The following is a 24,448-nucleotide window of genomic DNA, read 5'->3' on the forward strand; positions in this document are numbered from 1 at the left end:
CAGGCTGGCGTACAGTGGCATGATCTTGGCTCACTGCAACCTCCGCCTCCCGGGTCAAGTGATTCTCCTGCCTCAGCCTTCCAAGTAGCTGGGATTACAAGCATTCACCACCACACCCAACTAATTTTTGCATTATTAGTAGAGAGAGGGTTTCACTGTGTTGGCGAGGCTGGTGTCGAACTCCTGACCTTGTGATCTGCTTGCGTTGGCCTCCCAAAGTGCTGGGATTACAAGTGTGAGCCACTGCACCTGGCCTAATTTTGTATTTTTAGTAGAGACGGAGTTTCTTCATGTTAGTCAGGCTGGTCTTGAACTCCTGACCTCAGGTGATCCGTGTGCCTCCGCCTCCCAAAGTGCTGGGATTACAGGTGTGAGCCACCATGCCCAGCGAGTCTTTTCTTTTTAAAGTTAATTTATTAGAAGAGTCTTTTCTAAAAACCCACTTTGATTTTAGAAGAATAAAAATTTAGAGTGCTTTAATATAGAAGCAATAAGTCTTGTGACCTATGTGTGGAAATAGATGGAAGGGCTCTTCAGAGTACAGATGTTTCCTCCTTAGATTGGCCAGGAAAAATAGTACAAAAGAAGAGAGGAACATTGAGATTTCTTCCTGATTTCTTTCAATTCTGAGAATCAGAAGAAAATCCCAGTGAGACAAATTTTCTTCCCCTCCATGGCAGCCAAATGAAAGGAAGGGCTTTTCTAGGACCCTGTGCAATTTGTCCACCTCCCACCTCTCTGATTGCTTTTCTCTGGATTACTTTCATCATGCCAGGAGACTACTTTGGCCCTCTTCTCTCTACACTCATTCCTTAGGTGATCCTGTCTTTAAATGGGTTTACCTAATTGTACCCTGAAGAGCCCTTCATTAATATCTCCAACCATACTCTTTCTTGTAGCTCTAGATTTGTAAATCAACTTGGTTATTAACTTGGATATCCTGTAAGTATCTCAGTCAGACTTAATATATTCAGTTAACTCTTGATTTTTTTTTTTTTTTTTTTTTTTTTTTGAGATGGAGTCTTGCTTTGTCACCCAGGCTGGAGGGCAGTGATACAATCTTGGCTCACTGCAACCTCTGCCTCCTAGGTTCAAGTGATTCTCCTGCCTTAGCCTTCCGAGTAGCTGCGATTACGGGTGCCCCCCCCACCACACCTGGCTAATTTTTTTGTGTTTTTAGTAGAGGCAGGGTTTCACCATATTGACCAAGCAGGTTTTGAACTCCTGACCTCAAGTGATCTGCCTGCCTTGGCCTCCCAAAGTGCTAGGATTACAGGTGCGAGTTACTGCACCCAGCCAACTCTTGATTTTTCTGCTTCTGACTGTACAGGTGCGAGTTACTGCACCCAGCCAACTCTTGATTTTTCTGCTTCTGACTGTCTTTGAGGTCAGGAAATGGCAACTCTTCTTTAATTCTTTGACTAAAAATCAGGAGTAATCCTCAACTTTTCTTTCTGTTAGACTTTATATCTAATACAGCAGAAAACTGAGGGATTTATGCTGATCTGATAGGTGAAAAATGATTTCAGTGTGGTTTAATTTGCATTTCTCTAATGGAAGTTGAGTGTTTTTTAATGTGTTTAAGAACTGTTGGCATTTCCTTCTTTTGTGAACTCACATGTTCATTTCTTTTGCTCATTTATTTTCCTCTCTAGAGATACTGGACATTTGTTAGCAATTTTGTAGGAGCTCTTTATGTATTGGGGAGATTAGCCCTTTGTGTGTAATGCTACTTACGAATCAGAATCCCTGAGTCAAAGGGTATAGTAATTTGTTGACAGGTGCAGCCAGATTGCCTTTTAGTTTATATTCTGTACATTATTCAAGGTTATTTCTCCCCATACTTGCCCACTCAATTTTTAATTAAATACTTATTATGGCCGGGTGCAGTGGCTCACGCCTGTAATCCCAGCACTTTGGGAGGCCAAGGCAGGTGGATCACCTGAGGTAAGGAGTTCAAGTCCTGCCTGGCCAACATGGTGAAACCCTGTCTCTATTAAAAAATAATACAAAAATGAGCCGGGCATGGTGGTGGACACCTGTAGTCTTAGCTGCTCGGGAGTCTGAAGTAGGGAGAATTGCTTGAACCTGGGAAGTGAAGGTTGCAGTGAGCTGAGATTGCGCCACTGCCTGGGCAACACAGCGAGACCCCATGTCAAAAAAAAAAAGTAATAAATAAATATTTCTTATTGATCTGATAATCAGCATAAACCTTTTGTTAATTTTTATTTCCTAAATTCTTGTGAAGTTGAGTGTAATTTTAAATATAAATGGTGTATTTTTTTTCTTTTTCTTTTTCTTTTTTTTTTTTTTTTTTTTTGAGACAGAGTCTCACTGCGTCACCAGGTGCCAGGCTGGAGTGCAGTGGTGCGACCTCAGCTCACTGCAACCTCTACCTCCTGGGTTCCAAGCAATTCTCCTGTCTCAGCCTCTCTAGTAGCTGGGACTACAGGTGCACGCCACCATGCCCAGCTAATTTTTTTGTATTTTTAGTAGAGACAGGGTTTCACCATGTTGGCCAGGGTGGTCTTGATCTCTTGACCTCATGATCTGCCTGCCTCAGCCTCCCAAAGTGCTGGGATTACAGGTGTGAGCCACCGTGCCTGGCCTAAATGGTGCATTTTTTAAAAAAAATTTATATTCTTTATTTTGAAAATTATTTCTTACTGTTTTCAGAATTTAGATCCATTGTTAAATATACTGCATATATCTTCTTGCAATCTATGTCTTTAATTTTTTAAAAATGTCTCCTGCCATAAAGGTGTTTTTAGTGTTTCTCTGTTGGATGAACGTAAGCAATACTTCTTTGTAACAGACTATATATATGTTGTTTTCCGTCACCAGCCTTGGAGTGATGTAGTTGCATTTTGATAACCCTTTGTTGAATTTTGATTCTATCATCTAGAATTCTTTGTATATTTTTCTGTAAGCCCCATGGGAGTATCAACGAGATATTGGTAGTAACAAAGATTCTCGACTTCGTGTGATATTATAAGCATTCTTTAATATTTGCTGATTTTCTGCATGCCAAGTTATACTATCATTTTTGTTATTTAATAACAGATAATCCAGAAAATATTTTTGTGGATTTGGAGTACATTATTTTCTTATAGCAGCATTTTCCTAATTATCTAGATTGATATGTGAATATCCGTGTTTTCTAATGAACACTATAAGTGGAAACAACCCAAATATCCATCAACTGATGAATGGATAAACAAAATTTGGTATGTTCTTCACACAGTGGAATAGTATTAGGCAATAAAAAGGAATAAGTAGTATTTGGTAGTGAAAAGGACTGATACATACTACGTATGGATGAACCTTGAAAACATTATGATAAGTTTAAAAAGTGAGGCATAAATGCCCACATATTGTATGATTCTATTTATAAAAGTATCCAGAGTGGGCAAATCTGTAGAGATGGAAAGTAGATAGTGATTGCTACCAATTAGCAGGTGTGGAAGGGGGATGGGAAGTGACTACTAATGTTTATAGGTTTCTTCTTAGGATGATGCAGATACTCTAAAACTGTTAGTGGTGATGGTTGCACTGAAAACTATCTGACTATACTGAAAACCAATGAATTACACACTTTTTTAAAATATGAATTTTATGGTATGTAAACTATCTCAGAAAAGCTGTTAGAAAAATTAGTCTTAGATAATGCAAGCATAATAAAAATTTAGTGTAAGAGAATGGCAGATGAAGATAAATTGACAGAAACTCTTGTCTCCTGTAATAATGTACAAACAGAAGGTTGGTGTGATTTTCAGGGAAGAGAATGATCAACCTGAATTTGCTTCTCTAGCAAATTAACAAATATCATTGTGTAATGTATGTTCTGAGAAACATACAATATGAATTATGTTAAGCAAAGTGATGTTCTTTATATGGATCATCTTTTATACACAATTTCTTTGAATAGGCCAGTCTTATGAAATTCGGATGCTGGATAATCGGAAAATGGGTGATATGCCTGAGATTAGTGGAAAATTAGTAAAGGTAAGGACAGTCCATTTTAATTCCCAACAGATAATGTATTTGTTTTAAAAAAATTAATTTCACTTCAAAAATTGTTGTATTAAAACTTTTTAACTTTTTGAGCTGTATTTTGTTTATTCACCTGTAAAATGGGAATTAGAGCAGTTACTGGGTAGAATAATTGTGATAGACGTTGGAAATCAAGGAGTAGTAGAAAAGTTAGTTGCAGTTATGGGGTAAAAAACTTACTACCACAACAAAAAACTATAAGCATCTCTAAAAGTAAAAGATAATATGGCGAAGAATGTAAATGTGGACATAAAACTTTAAAAAAATCCTTTGCTTTTTAAAATTTCATTTTAAAAAAATCGAAATATCTGTTCAACCTACTGATGTATCTGAATGAAGAATTCAGTCATCCTAGGTATAGGAGGCATAGCTGTTTTCTGGCCAACCTGTTTCTTTTAGAATATATCTTCAGAACTTTCATCCCTGCCCCCTCCAGTGTCATACAGCGTGGCCCCACCTAGCCTGTATCTGTTATACATCATGGCTAGTTATAAATTCCACAGCATTACAGGGCAGGGTTAATGAAAGAATCTTAATTGGGGAAAGGTAAAACCTCACGTGGCTAAGTGTTAGCAAGGGACAAGTTCACTTGATCCTTCCATCTTCCCACAGAGTGGCATGTCAGGGCCCAGGTGCCGCTGGGCCCTCAGTGTGGAGGGGCATTCTGTTGGAAAGACCCTCCCCTCTGTGGATCTGCCTTTTTAGTGGGTGAGCATGGGAAGGGCAGCCTTGTGGTGGGAATTGGATTCAGTCAATCTAAATTTGGTGTGTTAACTAATTTGGCATGTCTGGGAAGGCCAGCTGCCCAGTACCTGGAGGGCACCTGGACTGATACTTGGGGATCAAATGATAGGTTACGAAAGGTGCTTTGGAACTTCTTCAGCCACTGAGCCCTACAAATTTCTCTCACATTAGCCTCTTTTTTAAACTGTCTCAAAGAAAAATATTGCTACTTTTAATTGACTGCCTTCAACACATTTATCAGCTTGGATAATATTTGAGGGGTGGGGGAAGCAGGGGTACTAAAGTCATATTTTTATATATTGTTAACAAATAATTTCCTGTTCAAGCCAGCAGAGACTCAATGAAAATATTAACTGTATCATAGTCTAAGAAAGTTATTTATAAATATTTCAGAAGCATTAGTACAAGCCTGATATCTGAATGCATTTTTTTTGAGATGAAGTCTTGCTCTGTCACCTAGGCTGGAGTGCAGTGGCGTGATCTCGCTCACTGCAACTTCCGCTTCCCAGGTTCAAGCGATTCTCCTACCTCAGCTGGGATTACAGGCACATGCCACCATGCCCAGCTACTTTTTGTGTTTTTAGTAGAGACGGGGTTTCACCATGTTTGCCAGGTTGGTCTTGAACTCCTGACCTCAAGTGATCCACCTACCTCAGCCTCCCCAGATGCTGGGATTACAGGCATGAGTCACTGTGCCTGGCCTCTCTGAATGCATTTTGATGACTTGTTATACTGTTCCTGGAATGAGACAGTGTTTGGTACTCCAAACCTATAGGAAGTGAAGGAGGCAGGGGTGGAGAGCAGAGAATTTGTCTAGAAGTTGTAGAATAGAGTGAAATAAGTGCTTGGATCAAATTTTACCTGTGATTATTTTTCCCCCTCAGATACTTCAGATAATCTTACTTGCAGATTAAATAGTTGAGAATGGATTTTGCATTTAAGTTCTCTTTTTTCAAGGGAGCAGGCAGTGTTTTGGATTTTTGTTTGTGCCAGTTCTTTTCTTAAAAACTCAGTAGTTAACTACTATTTTAAATTAACAAAGTTTTACCATTGTGCCTGGGTTTCTCTGTCTGTCTTTTCATTTTCAATAACTCTTGTATGCATTTGGCATTTTCTTTATAGGAATATGAATTTTAGGGGCAAGATTGCTGAATTGCAATAACAAGTTACTTTATAAAATCAATACCTAAATAATCATTTATGATTTTAATTTTTAAGTTATAATTCTTTGCACCAAATAATTGTACAGTAATCTAGGTATTTGAGGGCAGAAGAGTTCACTTATGGAATGTTTAAAACAGAATCTGCTTGTATATGCTCTACTGCTACAGGTTAACACAAAAGTAGTGGAAATGCTTCTGCATTTCAGCTGGAGCAGTTTAAAAATACTCTTTTTCCCCACTTATTCTACAGAGCATCATAAGGGTTGTATTCCATGACAGACGGCTACAATACACAGAGCATCAGCAACTTGAAGGATGGAAGTGGAATCGCCCAGGAGACAGACTTCTTGATTTAGGTACAGGTGGTGATCAAAAGACCATGGAGATGAGGATATTGTTTAGCTAAGCCCAGTAATGTGTTGTGTTGGCATCATGTGTTATTACTTGTGTGGGGAAAGTTTTAGGATCTTGTGTCTTGAGAGTTGTTTTCTGTACACATACACACACACACACACGCACACACACACGTATGTATGTGAGTATATATTTTTTCTTTTTCTTTTTTTCCCCATCCTTGTATTATAAAGAACTGAGAAAGTTGTTTTCTAGTTAAAAAGTCAAGTAACTTTTTGGTGGTAAACTAACATGAACCCGGAATTTTATGATTTTGAAACCATTTAATTCTCAACTGGTACCATCGATCATATTCTGAGACGGAATCTCACTCTGTTGCCCAGGCTGGAGTGTAGTGGCTCAGTCAGCTCACTGCAACCTCCACCTCCCAGGTTCAAGCGATGCTCGTGCCTCAGCCTTCCAGGTAGCTGGGATTACAGGCATGCACCACTGCGTCCAGCTAATTTTTGTATTTTTAGTAGAGGTGGGGTTTCAGCATGTTGTCCAAGCGGGTCTCAAACTCCTGACCTCAGGTGATCCACCTGCCTTGGCCTCCCAAAGTGCTGGGATTACAGGTGTGAGCCCCCGCACCTGGTTTTATCATATTCTTAATAGCATGAAATATAAACCATGGTAGGAGAAACTATGATACTCGTTTAGGTGGGTTTTGATATTGAAGAAGTTGATCATGGAGACCATTGAAGGACAAAGTTCAAAGTAGTTACAATTATTTCATTAGAACATAACATAGTAAAGTTGTAAGTTTTTAAGTTATTTAAAGTGGATGAGTTTTTATGTAACTTCTTTTTAAAACATAGATATTCCAATGTCTGTGGGAATAATTGACACAAGGACAAATCCAAGCCAGTTAAATGCGGTTGAATTTCTGTGGGACCCAGCAAAACGCACCTCTGCTTTCATTCAGGTTTGGATTTTTACATTATTAATTAAAAGCATACTAACCTAGTTATTTAGGTCATGGCAGGATTGAATTTTTGACCTGGTATCATTTCCCTTAAATGCTTACCTGTAAACTATGTTGTAGTGTCTTTCTATAAACATAGTTAGGTTTAATCTAATAAGTTCATCCTATTGTAGCATAATAAATATGAAGACATTCTATGATATGTAAAGCATTATTCAAATGTTATTTTTACCACTAGTAGTCCCAGTAATAAAAATGTCTGTTTTTCATGAGATGTATTTCTCTTGAACAAAAGCTGCCATTCAAAAGGATATGATTGAAAAAAGATTGAAGTTTTAAAATTCCCTGTAGCATTATTTTAAAAACATTCTAATACTGAAAAATTCAAACTTTCACAAATAGAATAATAATGATGATTAATTGTCCATGTAACCATCACCTGGCTTTTGCAGTTTTTAGTTGTTTCCTTCTTTTAGTTATTGTTGGAGTACTTTTTTTTTTGAGATGAGTCTCGTTCTGTCACCTGGGCTGGAGTGCAGTGGCATGACCTCCGCTCACCGCAACCTCCACCTCCCAGGTTCAAGCAATTCTCATCCCTTAGCCTCCGAGTAGCTGGGATTACAGGTGTGCACCACAATGCCCAGCTAATTTTTGTATTTTTAGTAGAGACAGGGGTTTTACCATGTTAGCCAGGCTGGTCTTGAACTCCTGGCCTCAAGTGATCTGCCTGCCTTGTCCTCCTAAAGTGCTGGGATTACAGATGTGAGCCACCATGCCCGGCCTACTGTAGTACATTAAAGCAAGTTTCAGACATACCATTTCATCCATAAACATGTCTTTAAGAGATGATTTTTAAAAAGTAGTGATAATATCATTATTCTATGTTAACAAAAATAGTAATTCTAATACCCAGTATGTTCAAATTTGTATGTGGTAGAATTTAAACTACCAGGTAGGAAATCTATAGAAGAGGAAAACCACTTAGTTGCTGATCAACCTACATAAGCTATGCTTTGCATGAACTGTAAAAAATAATTTATATTTTGCATTTTGGTGTTCTACCAAGTATTATGCTCCATCAATTAATAATCACTGGAGGCATGGTTTATATCAGTTGAATATTGATATAAACTCATACTGTTGGTTTTTGTCTATAAGGCAACTAGTTATATAGTAAATCAAAGTGATACAAGACCTGGCTTTACATCTCAGGTTGTGTTGTTATATTGCAGAGATCAGTTTTAATAATCATTAGAAGAGGAGATATGTAGCAGTCAGAAATAACCAAGGTCTTACTAGTAACTCTTTGTGAAACCCTAAGGCTGTCATCCAGGGTGGGTTTTAGGAGAGAGGGCAGAAGTGGTAGAAAATGAGTATTGCCCTCTGGATCCTGAATGGACTTTGAAGAGTTAACCAGAGATTTTAGGTGGACACAGATAGGATGAGTAGTAGGCTTTCTGGACTGTGAAATTTCCCTAGGCAAAGTATCACAAATTGGTGTCTGTAGGAATGGCAGTAAGATGGTTGGCTGGGTAGAGCAGGGGTAATGGCAGTAGAGGGCTAACAACAGCAGCTCTAAATAATGAGGTGAAGATTGCTGTGGACTGAACAGGGCTTAGGACTCTGGGTCTGAGATTAGCAGGCAGTCCGAGGTGGAGGTAGGCAGTATACATAGGAAGCTACTGTAGTGTTGTATCCCAGATTGAAGCAAGTCCTGCATTAAATGAGAGGCATTGTGTTGGGCAAGAGCTCAGAAAGGCTCAGTTGGATATGTGAAAGGGAAGCCATATCTTAAAAACAATTAGGGAAGGTCATGGTAGATGATTTGGGTAATATGTGTGATGAGTTCATTTTAAAGGATCTTGAATTTATATATAGTGGTGGCAGGTCACCCAAGATGGAACAAAATCAAAAAATAATCAGTGGAAGGTCTTTGAATCCATTTCAGCTTGAATCATTTTATAGGTGCACTGCATCAGCACAGAATTTACTCCACGGAAGCACGGAGGTGAAAAGGGAGTGCCCTTTAGGATCCAGGTTGACACCTTTAAGCAGAATGAAAATGGGGAATACACAGATCATCTACACTCAGCTAGCTGCCAAATAAAAGTTTTTAAGGTAAGAGAGGGAACCCAGGTTTTCAGTAATTAAGGGCTGTAAAGCTGTGTGTCTGCAGCCTGATGGATGACATAATATACTTTGTTTTTTAGCCTAAAGGTGCAGACAGGAAACAAAAAACTGACCGAGAGAAGATGGAAAAGAGAACAGCTCATGAAAAAGAAAAGTATCAGCCGTCCTATGATACCACTATCCTCACAGAGGTAATGTAGTACAGCATTTGGTTTTGGAAGAGAAGCAGAGGTTTGCATATTAGTCTATTTCTAAGATGCGTTTTGTTACAAATGGGTTGGGGAAGATGGGGTGGCAGCCTGACATGATATTCTCTGTGAAATTTGTGGGGAAAATACTTAAATTTGGGGATTTTGATAGACTGTTTCCTGGGTGGGATCTTAAATGAAGATGCTGAAATCCCAATGAGGTCTTTGAAACAGACCTTAAAAACTTTGCAGTTGGCAAGAGACTTAAGTTGGGGCCTAGAATGTCCAATTTTTATCACTGCTGGGGTTTTGCATTTTCTTTAATTTTGACTCCTCTTAGTCATGCATTTGTTTAATTGGACTGCAGAGACATGAAACAGGGTATTAGATCTTTCTTTGTATAATGAAAAGACATTGATCCCAATCTTTGGTGTTTGTCCAGATGAGGCTTGAGCCTATAATTGAAGATGCAGTTGAACATGAGCAGAAAAAGTCCAGCAAGCGGACTTTGCCAGCAGACTACGGTGATTCTCTGGCAAAGCGAGGCAGTGTAAGGGACTTCTGCTTCTCTTTTCATTGTGCAAGAAACCTTGTGCAGTGTTAGATATAGGACCAACTTCTACCGCAAAGTAAACCCAAAATTGTTTTTGATGTCCATGTCTTGATTTAATTTGCTTTTGTTTAGACTTCCTGCTTCTGTTTGTTCCTCACTGAGGAAAATTTCCTAAATCTAACACTTTAAAACAAAGCAAAAACAATGTTAACCATATTGGGTGGTTTTGGAGGGAAAAAAAAGACACTCAGAGATATGTATTCCCTCCCTAACTCCTTCCCTTCCTCCTTCCCTCCCTCTCTCCTTCACACACATACCTCCTTCAAGAGCACTGAAATTAATTGAAAATACTTTCTTTAGTAAATTAGCTATTATTTTTGTGTAATTGAAAAGGGTTTTGCTTTCTCATATGTATACTTGATAAGAAAGTTTTGTGGACAGAGAAATGATGGCAGCAAGCTTGACATTAACATGTGCAGTTCTTTGTCACATTTTTCTGCATGTAGCATAAGAATGTATGTCTGTCTGTGCTTCTAAAAGCCTGTTTGGCAGCACTGGTAGAAAAAAATCTCTGATGGCATTCATGTTTCTTCTTGGCACTTGCATTGTGAATGAATGCTTCAGGCCAAAGTAGTGTTCCTTGCTACACTTAGACCTGGATCCCCGCAACATGCAGTCAGGGGGCATCTAGTTTAGTATGTGCTTTGTCAGGTTAAGTATAACAAATCTTTATTTCATGGCATGACTCTTCAGATGAAGAGTCCACAAAGGATGATCCTGTTTTGCAAACTTAGATCAGCTACATACCTTCAGTAGATACAAACAGAGAACGTTAGTCATTTAAAATAATTATCGTCATATGTATTCATGACTACCGTATTCATTTTTGCAATGTTTGCACTATTAAGGTTGCTAGAGGATTTTTCACTCTTACACATATCACAATTACTCTGGTTAAATGTAGACTTTGAATGTTACTGTCACAAGCACTATCACAAGAAACTAATTTCCAAATTACAGTCTTGAATAAAAATGTTTTCATGCTTCTCTGTGCAGCGAAACTGAAACTGTACTCATCTCAGTGCCACTGGAAGCACACATGTTATATTTTCTTTAACTGGGCTTTTTTTTTTCTTAATTCAAATCAAGGATTGTTAAAACAGCTGTATATTCTTTCCTAAAACACCCACCGCAGCAATTTTGTTTTTATCCTTTTCTGATTTCCCAGCTGAAGACCCACCAATGGTTCTTAGTAAACTTATTTGGGGGCATTTTAATAACTCACTTTTCCCCTCCTGTTATAAACCATTTAATTGATAAAGAAGTGGGTTCTGCTAATTCCTAAATTAAAAATATTCATTATAGCCCAGAGATAATCTGAAGATGGGAAAGTTGTTGGTGAATTCTTAACGATTCTTAACTCAAGTCTGAAGTATGCAAAACGTCAGCAGTTCACTGGCCTGGGATTTCACATCTTCCTAGTGTATTGCTTGCTGCCCTGGCTGTCTTTGATTTTGTTCAGATGCTTCTAGGGGTGGTTACAGCTCATGTTGAAAACCTGTTTTTAAAAAAGCAGGGTACAGATTGATCCCTTACAAAAGAAAGTTTGCAGTATTTCGTATGTTTCTTCAGATTCCTACAAAGGAAGACCAACATTTCGTAGAGTTTTTGGCTAGTTACAATTGGCTTTCAGTAAGAAGGGATATCCAGACTTAGTGTTAGAGTCGAAAAGATGCCAAATTTAATGGTCCCAGACTGAATAGTCACTACTGTTGCTTACCTGGAGGTGAAGAAAACTCTTAGTGCGTCTGTTGGTCTTCATCTCTGAGCTGTATGTAATTGGCTCAAACGATGACTCCCAATTTCTACAGCCTAAAATGGGTGATCATTCTTTAATCTACCAGGGGAGGGACTGTGTTCACAGTGTACTGAAACTATAACTATACCCAGGCCAGGCATTGCTAGTGCCGTTATGAATTACAGGCTATCTTCAGGAGCACATGCATTGCACCATTGCTTGCTTTTAATAGCACTATTTTTTGAATGTTAGAAGAATCTAAATATCTAAAAGAGAAATGGGTATTTATGGAATTTTGGTAAACTTGGTGTTTCTACCTTACTCTGCCATGCTAACTTGAAGCTTTGTGATGGCTTCATTTCTTCAAATGGCTGGCAGTAATCACCAAAAGTTTAGAGATACTTGATACTTTTAATATTAAATGGTTACATTATTTAGATGTGTATGTTATGCTGTGTTATTTTATATGTGGAGGGGGATGATGTAGCAGGAAAAGCTTTCAGATAGTAGAGATGAGATGACAGTGTGTGATACCCATGATTAGATTTGCTGGTCAGCTCACAGGGTCCTGGGTTCATCAAACAGTGTAAACTGAGGACATGATATTTTGTAAAATGGAATGCAAAACAAGGGTTTAGTTTTTTTGTCTTTTTGTTTTTTTTGAGATGGGCTCTTACTGTGTTGTCCACGCTGGCCTCAAACTCCTCAAGCAGTCCTCCTGTCTCAGACTCCTGAGTAGTTGGACTACAGGTGTGTGTGTGCCGTCACACTCGGCTTAAGAGGCCCTAATTTTAAAAGAATGAGCATTGTTCTCTAAAATGTCATTTATAGCGAAATGCCATGCAATAAGTTTATCAAAGCTCTCCAGCTAGATTAGACTTATTTTTTGAAAGTTGACTGATAATAGAAGTAATAAGTCCGCAATCATTTTTCTCATTTTTAAGAGGATACATAATTGGGTAGTTGAGATTATTTTCCATTTATCCATTGCTTTTGATGAATGTCAGACAAGTGTTTTAAGCCCCTGGTGAGACTTAATTTCTGCCCTCAGAGTGCTTCAGAGTTTTTTAGCTCCATTACACCAGTGGTCTTGACACTTACCTACTCAAAATAGTTTTTAAATTGTTTTAAAGAATGTCTTGTCTAGTCACCTGGGCCTGGAGTGCAGTGATGTGATCAAAGCTTATTGCAGCCTCAAACTCCTTGGCTCAAATGATCCTCCCACCTCAGCCTCCTGAGTAGCTAGGACTATAGGTGCACACTAACATGCCTGACTACTTTTTAAATTTTGTTTTTGTTGAGACAGTTCTTGCTGTGTTCCTCAGGCTGATCTCCAATTCCTGGCCTCAGAATGATCCTCCCACCTTGACCTTCCAAAGTGCTGGGATTGCAGGCATGAGACACCATGCCTGGCCTCAAAATAATTTTGAAAAAGGATATGCTTACACCTTACCAAATTGACATCTGAAAGTTTTCATCATAAAATTTTTCATTATAAATTTAAATAGTTGCAAAGGAAGCAATTTTCTGGCATGGTGGCGATTTGCATTTATAATTTAAGATACAACTGTTACATTACTCTTGAAATGCATCCTGTGGAATCTAAATGCCATAGCAATTTGACCACTGCCATTCTTCAATCAAAAAGTTCATTAAATCCAAAATTCTACTCCGTTCTTCCTTCTTGGTCTCATGTTTCTATTTCACGCCTCTTAAATTTTATCTTAATATGACATTTATACCTGAAAATCTTTAGAAATTTTTTTTCTTATATATATATATATATATATTTAAGACGCGATTTCACCATGTTGGTCAGGCTGGTCTTGAACTCCCGACCTCAGGTGATCCGCCCGCCTTGGCCTCCAAAGTGCTTGGATTATAGGTGTGAGCCACCACGCCCGGCCTCTTATTTATATTTTTTGAGTCTTCAAATGACCTAACTGAAATTTTTAAATGATCACCTAAAAAAATTACCTTACAACAAATTTACATAAATTGAAATTTAATTTTTAAAATTTCCTGTGGCCATTGCCTTTTAAATCAGTCAAGAAATTTAAAACATTATTAATACCAATTTATCAAAACAGCAAATCATACAGATTTTGATGAATATTTATTAAATGTAAAAATAGAAATGTTATCAGAAATGCATCTCGAATGAGGAGGCAGCGTAGAACGTAACTTCTAGAATTTTATAGATGTGAGAAATTTTGGTTTAATTTTTCTTCATCAGTGTCATTCAGGTCCTGAAAGTCTTTTTGAATTGTCTGTCAAAAATCCCAGGGCCATTTTTGTATGATCTAGTTTATTATTTCAGTATATGTCAGTTGACAGTAGGTCCTCCTGAATTATTTTGAAAGCAAAGAATTGAAAATCACCTACCTGACTTACAGAAAAACTCAGTTATTAGTGTTACATACTTTTTCTTTTTTTTAATTAATTTATTTTTTTGGAAATGGGGGTCTCACTCTGTTGCCCAAGCTGGAGTGCAGTGGTACAGTCAGGGCTCACTGCAGCCTCCCCTTCCTGGGTTCACGCGATTCTCCTGCCTTAGCCTTCCAAGTGGCTATGACTACAGGTATGTACCACCACACATGGCTGTTTTTTTTTTTTTTAATCCTAGTATCTTTAGCTTGGCTTTGGGAGAGTCTTTCTTCATTATATTTATTATTTTAATATTTTTGGTAGAAACAGGGTCTCACACTATATTGCCCAGACTGGTCTTTTAACTCCTGGGCTCAAGATATCCTCCCACCTTAGCCTTCCAAAGTACTGGGATTAATGACGTGAGTCACCATGTCCAGCCTGGGAGAGTCTTATACCCCAGGGCTATGGTTAGATGTGATGCCTTTCTTGTGTAAAATGAGAGAAGGATGTTATGAAAGGGGACCCTTGAAACCGAGTCCTCAGATCCATTGGTTTTTAGAAAGAATACCTGTAGAGTGAAATCATATCATGTGATGTCTGTATCTCAGGTCTGAAGACTTGTATTTGAGATTACCCTGGTGTGCTTAGTATGCTTTTGACTTTGACTTTTTCAACTCTTCTAATTGTAATACTTAGTGTATCTCCGTGTCTTTGTTCCGTTTCTGGTTGGAATTTTGCCTGGAGCTGAAAAATACTAAAGTTTCATCATAACCCTTCCAGAAAATATAAAACATAGACAGACAGGTAGATAGAGGAAATACTGTACACAGTTGATGTATCTTGATGCTGGGTCTGTCTGGTCTGTCTTGAGAATTATTAATCTCTAGAGGTATCAGAGAAGCGACATGGGTACTGGTGAGGCTACTCAGTAGGGAAGAGGACAAAAAGAGCACTAGCTAGGTCAGAGCCATGGTTCAGGTCACCATGTGATGTCAGATGTTGCTTATAAATCCTTTCTTGTCTTCGCCATTCTTAAATCTTGATAGGTGTCTGTTGGGAAAGTGATAAAGAGGATACCGGTAAAGAGGGAGGAGAAAGTTCTCGAAAGCAAATTATACTTAAGCATATATTTTAAATGCCTTTATAAATTTTTGCTGCTGTCCACTTTAGGTCTTCTCTAAGATTAATCAGTGTCTAGATGCACACAGCAGGTAAAACTTTTCTTTGCCACACAGAAGTAAATCTGACATGTGTCTGTGAGGTTGCTTGATAAATGTCAGGTGTCTTGCATTTTATAATCTTGCATTTGGCTAGTGAGTAAATTACAAAAATATTTCTTCCACATATTTTAAAAGCATATCATTAATTTATTTCTGTTTCTGTCTTTAGTGTTCTCCGTGGCCCGATGCCTCCACAGCCTATGTGAATAACAGCCCTTCCCCAGCACCCACTTTCACTTCCCCACAGCAGAGCACTTGCAGTGTCCCGGACAGGTATCTAGTTTGCATGATCGTGTGCCTGCAGCTAACTAATGTTCATGCACCTTCATTTCCCCATCTCTCCATGTACAGCAGCCTTTTGTTTGTATTGTACCTGAAGAAAATAGTAAAGGGAAGTAGCTTGTACCTCTGTGGCAGAGGACAATCATTGTCTTTTCTTTACCTACCAGCCATTTTTACTCCTAGCCCCTTGTGCTTTACATATTCACAACTATTGTAGACAAGGGGTCATTTTCAAGATATAGCCAAGATATATTCTTTGTGAGATCAAAGACAACATTAATAGTGTCTACAGGTAAAGAGAGAAGGACCAAGGGAGTTTATTACTAAGTTCATTCATGTGTCTACAATGCTTATCATATCAAATGGGTTTTCTGCTTTATTTCTTTTCTCTCCCAACAGATACACTATTTTTAAAATTGAATCTTTAAAATTAAAGGAAGACCTTTCAATTTCTGCAGATTTGCTGTGGTTTTAGAAATGGAAATGGTGGGCTCTGTTTATTCTGTTATCCAGCCTTGACTGGCAAGAGTCTAGTGAGCCCAGGGTGGGAGGAGGAGACTACACTTGGGGCTTCTTAACGGTGCAGTGGTACCCCGTGGAGGCGTTCCGTTCCAGGGCTGTGCTGCAGAACTAATGCAGAGTAGTTCACATCAGAGTTCCCTATTTTTAGGAAGTTTCTTGTTGGGAAGGAAAATTATGAAAGCTTAATACCACAAAGGAAAATGTTGTCCAGTCATGCTGACAAGGTCTGATGAGAAAGCAAACAAAAAATGTCTCTCTCTCTCTGAGGAGATGGATAGATAAACTGAGAAGGCAGCTTCTTGTTATATAGGCTATTATGCTTTTTTTTTTCTTTTTCTTTTTCTTTTTTTTTTTTTGAGACAGAGTCTTAGGCTGAAGTACAGTGGCGCAATCTCGGCTCACTGCAGTCTCTGCCTCCTGGGTTCAAGCAATTCTCCTGCCTCAGCCTCCCTGGGAGTAGCTGGGACTACAGGTGCACACCACCACGCCCAGCTAATTTATGTATTTTTTAGTAGAGACAGGGTTTCACCATGTTGGCCAGGATGGTCTCGATCTCTTGACCTCGTGATCCACCCATCTCAGCCTCCCAAAGTGCTGGGATTACAGGCATGAGCCACTGCGCCCAGCCTGGCTATTATGCTTTAAGAGTAGGAAAATACCCTTGGACTCAGAAACTTAGAGGAGTGACCAAGGACCAGAAGGTTACCATGTCTGAGGGCTTCAAATAGTTTCCTAGTCAGTCCAGTCTGAATAATCTTAGAAAATGATTATGGCTTTAAAGGTGAGTTGTAAGTTTATGTACTCACTAGTAGACTGGAGAACTCACTGTATTCCCAGCACTTTTCTAAGTGTTGCGCAACATAAGTGACCAAGCAGACAGACCCCTGTCCGAAGGAGCTTACGTTCTCGTGGGTAGAAAGGATATAAACAATCAAGATAATAAACTTAAGCAATTAAGGCATGGGTGCTAAGAAAGGTGATCAAGAACCAGAAGGTAGCCCTATTGCCTGTGGAGTTGTTTTTCATTACATTTTACTCAGAAGCACAAGGATAGTGGTACAAGTTAGTTTCTTTTGTTCTCTTGAAATTCATCCTCTTTAATCTTGGATATATGTATTACTTAAAGGAGTATCATTTTATATTTTTGTTTAGGATCATTATACTATTTCTTGTAGCTCATTTTTTTTTTTTGCAATTATTTTCAACAGTTTAATTTGATGTTCATGTTTTTTTCCCTAACTTTTAAAAATGAATGTGTATCCTTCATTTTCCTTGGGATTCCTGAAGATAATTGGGGAAGCCCTTTTGTTTAACAAAACTTGAATTTCTTAATAGAACAGATAAAAAGAAGGCACAAATTAAGACATAGTCTTCTGTGTCTTAATCTTGTCATCATGCCCACACCCTAACCTGTTGTGCTTGCATTTTTGCTGCAAACTTTCATAGCTTTCTCCCACATTATTGCCTTACTTGAATTTGCATAGTTTAACAGCTTTTAATGCCTTGATTTAAACATGTATGTATTATACAAATCATTTCCTTCTTTCTCCTTTCTCCCCAGCAATTCTTCTTCCCCAAATCATCAGGGAGATGGAGCTACACAGGCCTCTGGTGAAGTAAGTATCTTTCTACTAAATCTGTCTGATGCTTTCAGGGTTCTACATTTTAAAGTTTTGTTTTTTGTGCAAATTTATGGAGTATGCAAGAAATTTTTTTACATGTATATAATGTGTGGTAATCAAGTCAGGATATTTAGGGTGTCTGTCACCTGAGTAGAGTACATTTTTAAAGGTATAGTCATTCTACTCTGCTATCAAATATTGAATTTACCCCTATTTTATTGTATGTTTGTTTGTACCCTTTAGTCCAGTTCTTATCCTCTCCCTTATCCTCCACCCATTCTTCCCAGTCTCTCTTACCTATTTTTCCACTCTACCTTCATGTGTTCAAATTTTTTAGCTCCCACATATAAGTAAGAATATAAGTCTTCCTGTGCCTAGCTTATTTCACTTAAGACAATGAAATGTTCATGTTGTCCATGTTGCTACAAATGATGATTTCATTAGCAGCAGAATGATTTCATTTTCTCTTTTTTATGGCTCAATAGCATCCCATTGTGTATCATGTTTAAGTTGCTGACAAGGGCTTGCGTTATTATTTGGGTTGCTGAGTAGAGACTCATGCTGTTTTTGGGTGTTGTTTACTTCAAACTCTGAGTCCTTCTGTGTTTTAAGTGTTCTAAGTTTGAAAGCTTCCTTTTATTTATGTTCATTTTCATTGTCAATAGCAAATTCAACCTTCAGCTACAATCCAGGAAACACAGCAATGGCTGCTCAAAAACAGATTCTCTTCCTACACGAGACTGTTTTCTAATTTTTCAGGTATGTGTGTGTATGTATGTGTGCATGAGAATGTTTGGGGTTTGTTTCTGTTCTTTTATTAACTATATTTTTAAAAATTTTGAAATAACTATAAATATGAAGTTGCAAAGAAAAATGTAGAGGGAAGTTCTGTATATCTATCCCCCAATAGGAGTGTCTTGTATTTTTATTAAATACTGTTAAAGCTAGACAATTGATGTTGGTTCAGTCAACAGTTTTACCAGACTTACGTGCACTCATTTGTGTGTATGTGTATATAGTTCTACATATTTTTTTTATTTTAACCTTGTTTTGAAATAATTTGTGTTTTATAGTAAGTTACAGAGCTAGTACAGTGATGTTTTGGTGTACTCTTCACTCCATTTCTCACCTAATTTTAGTACAATAGCAAAACCAGGAAATTGACATTGGCACAATAGATTTGTGTAACCACCACCACAGGTAAGATACAGAATTATGCCATCACTACAAGGGTCTCCTTCCTGCTACCCCTTTAGAGTCACACACACACACACACACACACACACACACTCTCTCTCTCTCTCTCTCTCTCTCTCTCTCTCTCTCTCTTCCCCCACCATCCCTAATCCCTGGCAACCACTTTATATTCTGTCTCTATGATTTTGTAATTTTCAGAGTGTTATATAAATGCAATCATACAGTACATGATCTTTTGAGATTGGCTTTTTTCCACTAGCATAATGACCACCTAAGTTGTTGTGTATATCAGTAGTTTAATCCTTTTTATTACTAAGTACTTTTCATAGTCTGAGTGTACTCAATTATGGTTTTTATATACTTACATGTAAGTTTTTTTTCTTGCACAGTAAGCTAAGGGAATGTTCAGAAAAAATTTAAAAGGTACCAAGCATTGCTTCTTCATGTGGTGCTATAGGAAACCTACTTAGAGGGACAGTAATAGATAATGAGAGATGGGGCAAAGGGAGCATTGCCCAAATATATTTGACTCTGGGACTCCTTTCCATCATGACCTCCTAGTAACATGTCCTGGCCAAACATCCTGAGACATGCTGGATCACAGTAAAGTGGTAGTTAGCTTCCTTCACCTGCAGTGCAGTAGGGCCACGAAAACACAACTTTGTGAATCCTTTAAGAGGACAGAACTTGTGTGTACACACACTCAGCCTGAAGGAAAGCTTGATTTCACAAAGAACATGGTTTCTTACTATGCCGTGGTAGTGTTTATGCAATGAGTAGGTATTCCCCATGTAGTTGTCTCTTTAAAATTATAGTTCCACACGGAAGTCATTTGCTAGCTGGGGGCTACATTTCTTTATGATTAAGTAAAACTTTTTATGGATGAAAAACTAGAAATTATAAAATTTCAGGGTAGGGGAGCTGGGGTTTGTCTTGCACTGTTGTATGGAAGGCAGATGAAAAGCATAGCACATAGAAAAAGCGCCAACATTTGGAACTGAGGGAGGCCCCACATTACTCCTGTTATATTAGGCAGATTGGCGTTTCTGTCTGGTGAGTTTTAAGCCCTTTTTACTGTGAGCAGTGTCCACATGGCGTGACCTTCTCCCTTTTCCTTATCCTGGGGGCTTCTTCCAAGAAAGTGGGTGAGGAGCTAGCCATGGTACCCTTTGGGTAGATCTCACGAGTCACAGCACTGACAGTAGCATGGTAAGGAGGAGAGTGAGGCTTCTTGCTCTGATCTTTGTGGGCATTCACATTTCAGGAAGGGTTGTACATGCAGTTATCTGTCCAGTTCTCCATATGGGTTAAGGGTGTGCACACACATACACAGTACTCTCTGGTCACAACTGTGAGGTGCATATAGTTAAGCCCTAGTAGAGAGATGAAAGAGAGCCTCTCTGCTTACCTGACTCTATAAAATGACTCTGTTGATGCTTATGTCTCATGGGAGATGTGCTTCTCTGATCTTTGTTTTACAGACTAGCAATTTAGTAGGCTGTCACATTTGAGCCTTTAAAAATAGATGACTCCATTATCTTCTTACATATGTAAGTGGATATTTATCATATGGAAGTCATGCCTTCATCCCAAAGGTCATCTTAATTCCCCCAATAAACTGCATCCTTGCTGTTAGTAAGAGAATAAAACAAAGATTATGGAAATATTCAGACATTAAAAAGTAGAGATAATATGATGAACTCCCATGCAGCCATCTCCTAGCTTCAAAAACCACCAGCATTTGGTCAGTCTTGCTCTCCACCATTTCCTCTCCTGCCTTCAGTTGTATTTCAGAGCAAATCCTAGATGCCGTATCATTTACACTTGAAATAGTAGTAGTTCATGATGTGTATATACTCAGATATGGCTTTTATATACTTAATGTGTAAGGTTTTTTTTTCTTGTATAGTAAGTGTAGGGAGTGTTTAGATAGAATTTTTAAAAGTGTCAAGCACTGCTTCTCTAGGTGGTGCTGTAGGAAACCTGTGTAGAGAGACATTCCCACTTTTAAATGACACGGTAAGTAGGATGTGCTTGGGGGAAATCTTGGGGTATAATGTGTGATTCTCCACCATTCTTCTGTTAAAACTGGCTGCTGTGATGGTGTTTATGTTATAGAATGTTTGACTTTACATTGCATGTTTCAGTATAGAGAGGCCCAGTCCTAGTTCGGCTACCATCTGTTACAGACTTTAGGCAAGTCCCATAAACTCTGGACTTCCATTTCCTTTTTTGTAAAAAAGGTTGACTAGCCTGAGTGATCTCAGGGTTTGTTTCTATGGAGTGAGTCAGAAACATGTTTCTTCACATAGCCCAACCCAGCCACTAAATAAGGTAGACGAGTGAAATCCTGTACTTGGAAGAGTTCTATAGGCCCTGCTCTCATTGATTTGATTCACCGGCCTCTAGACTTCTAAGCACCTTCTTGAAACAGAACATGGAAGAGTCAGCATTTTCCTTGGCTCTGAAGGACAGATGTCTGTGTGTCTTCTTGTATTGTTGATGTATATGCGTATATTCAGGATACCTGTGATTATTTTGAAGGACATTGGACTGCATAATGACAGATGCCTGTAAAGCAGTTCTGTTCTTTTTCCATTTATTTGAGAAAGATATTTTTGCTCTTCTCTAGGTGCCGACTTATTAAAACTGACCAAGGAGGATTTAGTTCAAATTTGTGGTGCAGCCGATGGAATTCGGCTCTATAATTCACTGAAGTCAAGGTAAAATACTGTAAACTGTTTCGCTTGAAATAAGAATGTACCTTTCTTCGTGTGGGGAATTTGGGCAGAATGTGTTTCCACGCTAGGTTGGCGTGTGTGCCTGTGTGCGCCGTCGAGCATCGGCAGCATTGTGCTCACAAGAAGACTGTTTTGTGTACACCTTCAGGGCAGGCCCAGATATGATGCAGGCACTGATGAGGGCAGAGGTAGACTGTAAGACTGGTAGAAATGCACATGGGCAGTACTGATTTCTTGAAGACGACTGGGTTTGTTGCCAAGAAAACAAAACTTCTAATTTAGGTGAGCTATACAGAATCTATGGTTTTCAAGGTCATGACTATTACTAAACAGTTATTAAAAATGTAAACTAATTGTGAATTAAAATGACAGAAAATGTAAATTGTGCTGGCTTGTAAGAACCATTTACTATTATTGCTCTTTCTATACTTGTGAGAATTCCATTAAAATTGAATCTTACTGATTTTTAATTTGCTGACTTAATCTTGAAACTTAAATTTACCAGCATCTGACAGACCATCTCAATGGTTTAGAGTCTGGATCATCATATTAGACCACCTGTGATAGTTGGTGTGAGGTGTGTGGTTTTTATATTTTTATTAGTAAATTATTTTGTATAATGAAATAACATTATAAAGTTCTCGTAAGGAAATAGAACTTAGATTCCTGTAGTTGTCATATTTGTACGTGTGGTAAGGCAGCTTTCTCTCCCAGGCTTATCAGTGGCATCTTCTGATTGCAGGTCGGTTAGGCCCCGTTTAACCATCTATGTCTGCCGGGAGCAGCCAAGCAGCACAGTGCTGCAAGGGCAGCAGCAAGCTGCAGGCAGTGCAAGCGAGAATGGCAGTGGGGCACCCTATGGTAGGTATGGAGGGCATCTCGATTCTGTCACTTCTTTTCTGAGATCGTCAGAAATGGGAAGGACTTGATGGAGCAGGCTTTGGAGAACTCTTGCTGTGTTAGGAATGCCAAGTTGCTCTTGTGGGAGCCTTGACAGTAATGAGAGGTGGCAGCCCTAGGGCCAAGTCCTTGGGAGAAGAGGAAAGGCATTCTTTCTCAGTTATTTCAGCCACATGGAGGGTCTGTTTTTTCATGTGGCCCCTCATGCCGGAAATATCTAACAAGTGAAAAACTAGCTTGAATGGATGGAGATCTTTTCTGGCTTTTTTTTTTTTTTTTAATATCAGACTTACGGAAATGATGACTATAACACTGGCAGCTTAACAAAAAGCAGGAGGGTTTTTCTTTCCTTTTTTTCCCATTTTCCTGACTAGGGGTGGGGAAAACTCTTAAAACACCGCATATGTGCAAGAGTGTATGTATGTAATAGTCCCTAAGTGTGTGGACTTGTCACTGCCAGTGTTTGGCCAGCACTTTGCACCTGTGTGTGGCAAGTCTGGTGCTTTGTCTTTATGTCATTGTAAATAATACACAGTACATTATCTTGGGAGGACTTCTCATCCTGAGGATTTAATTGTGCAGTATAGTGCTAGATTAGGACAGAGATAAAAATTCTGGCCCCTCCCTCTTCTCGCCTCTAAATATGACCCTTAAAGAAAGCAAATATTTTAGAAGGCATATGTTTTCTCATTTATAGCATGGATATATGGTAATATTTCTTTCTTTCTATACTCTAAAGTAGAACAAAGGCAACACGCTCAGACTTTTTCAAAAAAAGATGGGTTAATGGAATTCGGAGATGCAGTTATTTGCCCTAATAGTAGTAGAGCTCTGAAAAATATTTTGTGGTTTGAATTTTACAAAAAATTGGAAGGATACCATCACTATATGAACTTTTCTATTTGGTATCATTTTGACTTCAAAAGCTCTGAATTTTGAGATTATACAAATTCTTACAGGATAAAAATTTAAAGGAGCTCTCCATGTATCATCAGGATCTTGTATTTCATTTACATATGGTCAACATTATAATATTTTGGAAGTTGTTTCCTAAAACATGAGTGTTTGTGGAGGGATGTGGGAAAATAATGGAGATTTTCCGATAATCAGAGGTCAGCAAACTTTTTCTGTAAAAGGTCAGGTAGTAAATATTTCCATCTCTTTAGACCATACATAGGGTTTCTCACCTTCAACTCTGTGATTGTAGTGCTAAAATAGCCATAGACAATATGTAAATGTATATAAGGCTGTTCCAGTAAAACTTTATTTAAAAAAAAAAAGTGTAGGGCAGGAATTGGCCCGTCTGGGCTGTGGTTTGGTGACCCCCTGCTCTAGATCATATCTACAGTCTTACTGCAATTTTAGTTCCAACTTCTCAGTTTTATGTAATGTAAAATCTGGGTTTCTATACTCACAAACCCCTTGTTTGGGGAAGCACAGTTCTCAGTAATGATATTCCTGATTCATGTCTGGCTTTAATCAGTAATTGAGCAGGACCTACGAGAGTGAGACTCACTACAGATGTGCACTGTGCAGATGTCTGCTGAAAAGATCTGTGTAGCAAAAATGCAGAACACTGGATGGAATGTGACTGGGGCTTTCTGCAAGGAAGCATCACGCTCCATTGTTTATATTCTTAGCTTTTCA

General features: G+C 38.5%; 2 protein-coding genes across 7 annotated transcripts in view; one reads left to right on the forward strand and one right to left on the reverse strand.

The window, feature by feature from the left end:
- Nucleotides 1-24,448, forward strand: part of UBP1 (upstream binding protein 1) — a 50,631-nt gene that overhangs the window by 19,923 nt on the left and 6,260 nt on the right. For 4 of the 6 annotated variants that reach the window (XM_021666475.2, XM_064378577.1, XM_021666473.2 and 1 more), the window contains exons 3-13: nt 3,929-4,005; nt 6,211-6,316; nt 7,172-7,278; nt 9,244-9,396; nt 9,489-9,599; nt 10,039-10,146; nt 15,707-15,810; nt 17,903-17,957; nt 18,629-18,722; nt 21,793-21,883; nt 22,644-22,762. In XM_021666475.2, coding sequence (XP_021522150.1) covers nt 3,929-4,005; nt 6,211-6,316; nt 7,172-7,278; nt 9,244-9,396; nt 9,489-9,599; nt 10,039-10,146; nt 15,707-15,810; nt 17,903-17,957; nt 18,629-18,722; nt 21,793-21,883; nt 22,644-22,762 — 1,125 coding nt within the window. Of the gene's footprint in view, nt 1-3,928; nt 4,006-6,210; nt 6,317-7,171; nt 7,279-9,243; nt 9,397-9,488; nt 9,600-10,038; nt 10,147-15,706; nt 15,811-17,902; nt 17,958-18,628; nt 18,723-21,792; nt 21,884-22,049; nt 22,479-22,643; nt 22,763-24,448 lie in introns of those variants that run through there. The other 2 variants (XR_010343428.1, XM_021666474.2) reach the window with 2 other exon arrangements.
- Nucleotides 13,774-24,448, reverse strand: part of FBXL2 (F-box and leucine rich repeat protein 2) — a 117,732-nt gene continuing 107,057 nt past the window's right edge. Inside the window, exon 16 of the transcript XR_001104711.2 lies at nt 13,774-15,367. The gene's annotated coding sequence lies outside the window, so the exon portion shown is untranslated. The remainder of the gene's footprint in view (nt 15,368-24,448) is intronic.

Source organism: Aotus nancymaae, unplaced genomic scaffold, assembly GCF_030222135.1.
Source record: "Aotus nancymaae isolate 86718 unplaced genomic scaffold, 86718_ANA_hifiasm-v0.15.2.pri h1tg000019l, whole genome shotgun sequence".
Lineage (NCBI taxonomy): Eukaryota > Metazoa > Chordata > Mammalia > Primates > Aotidae > Aotus > Aotus nancymaae.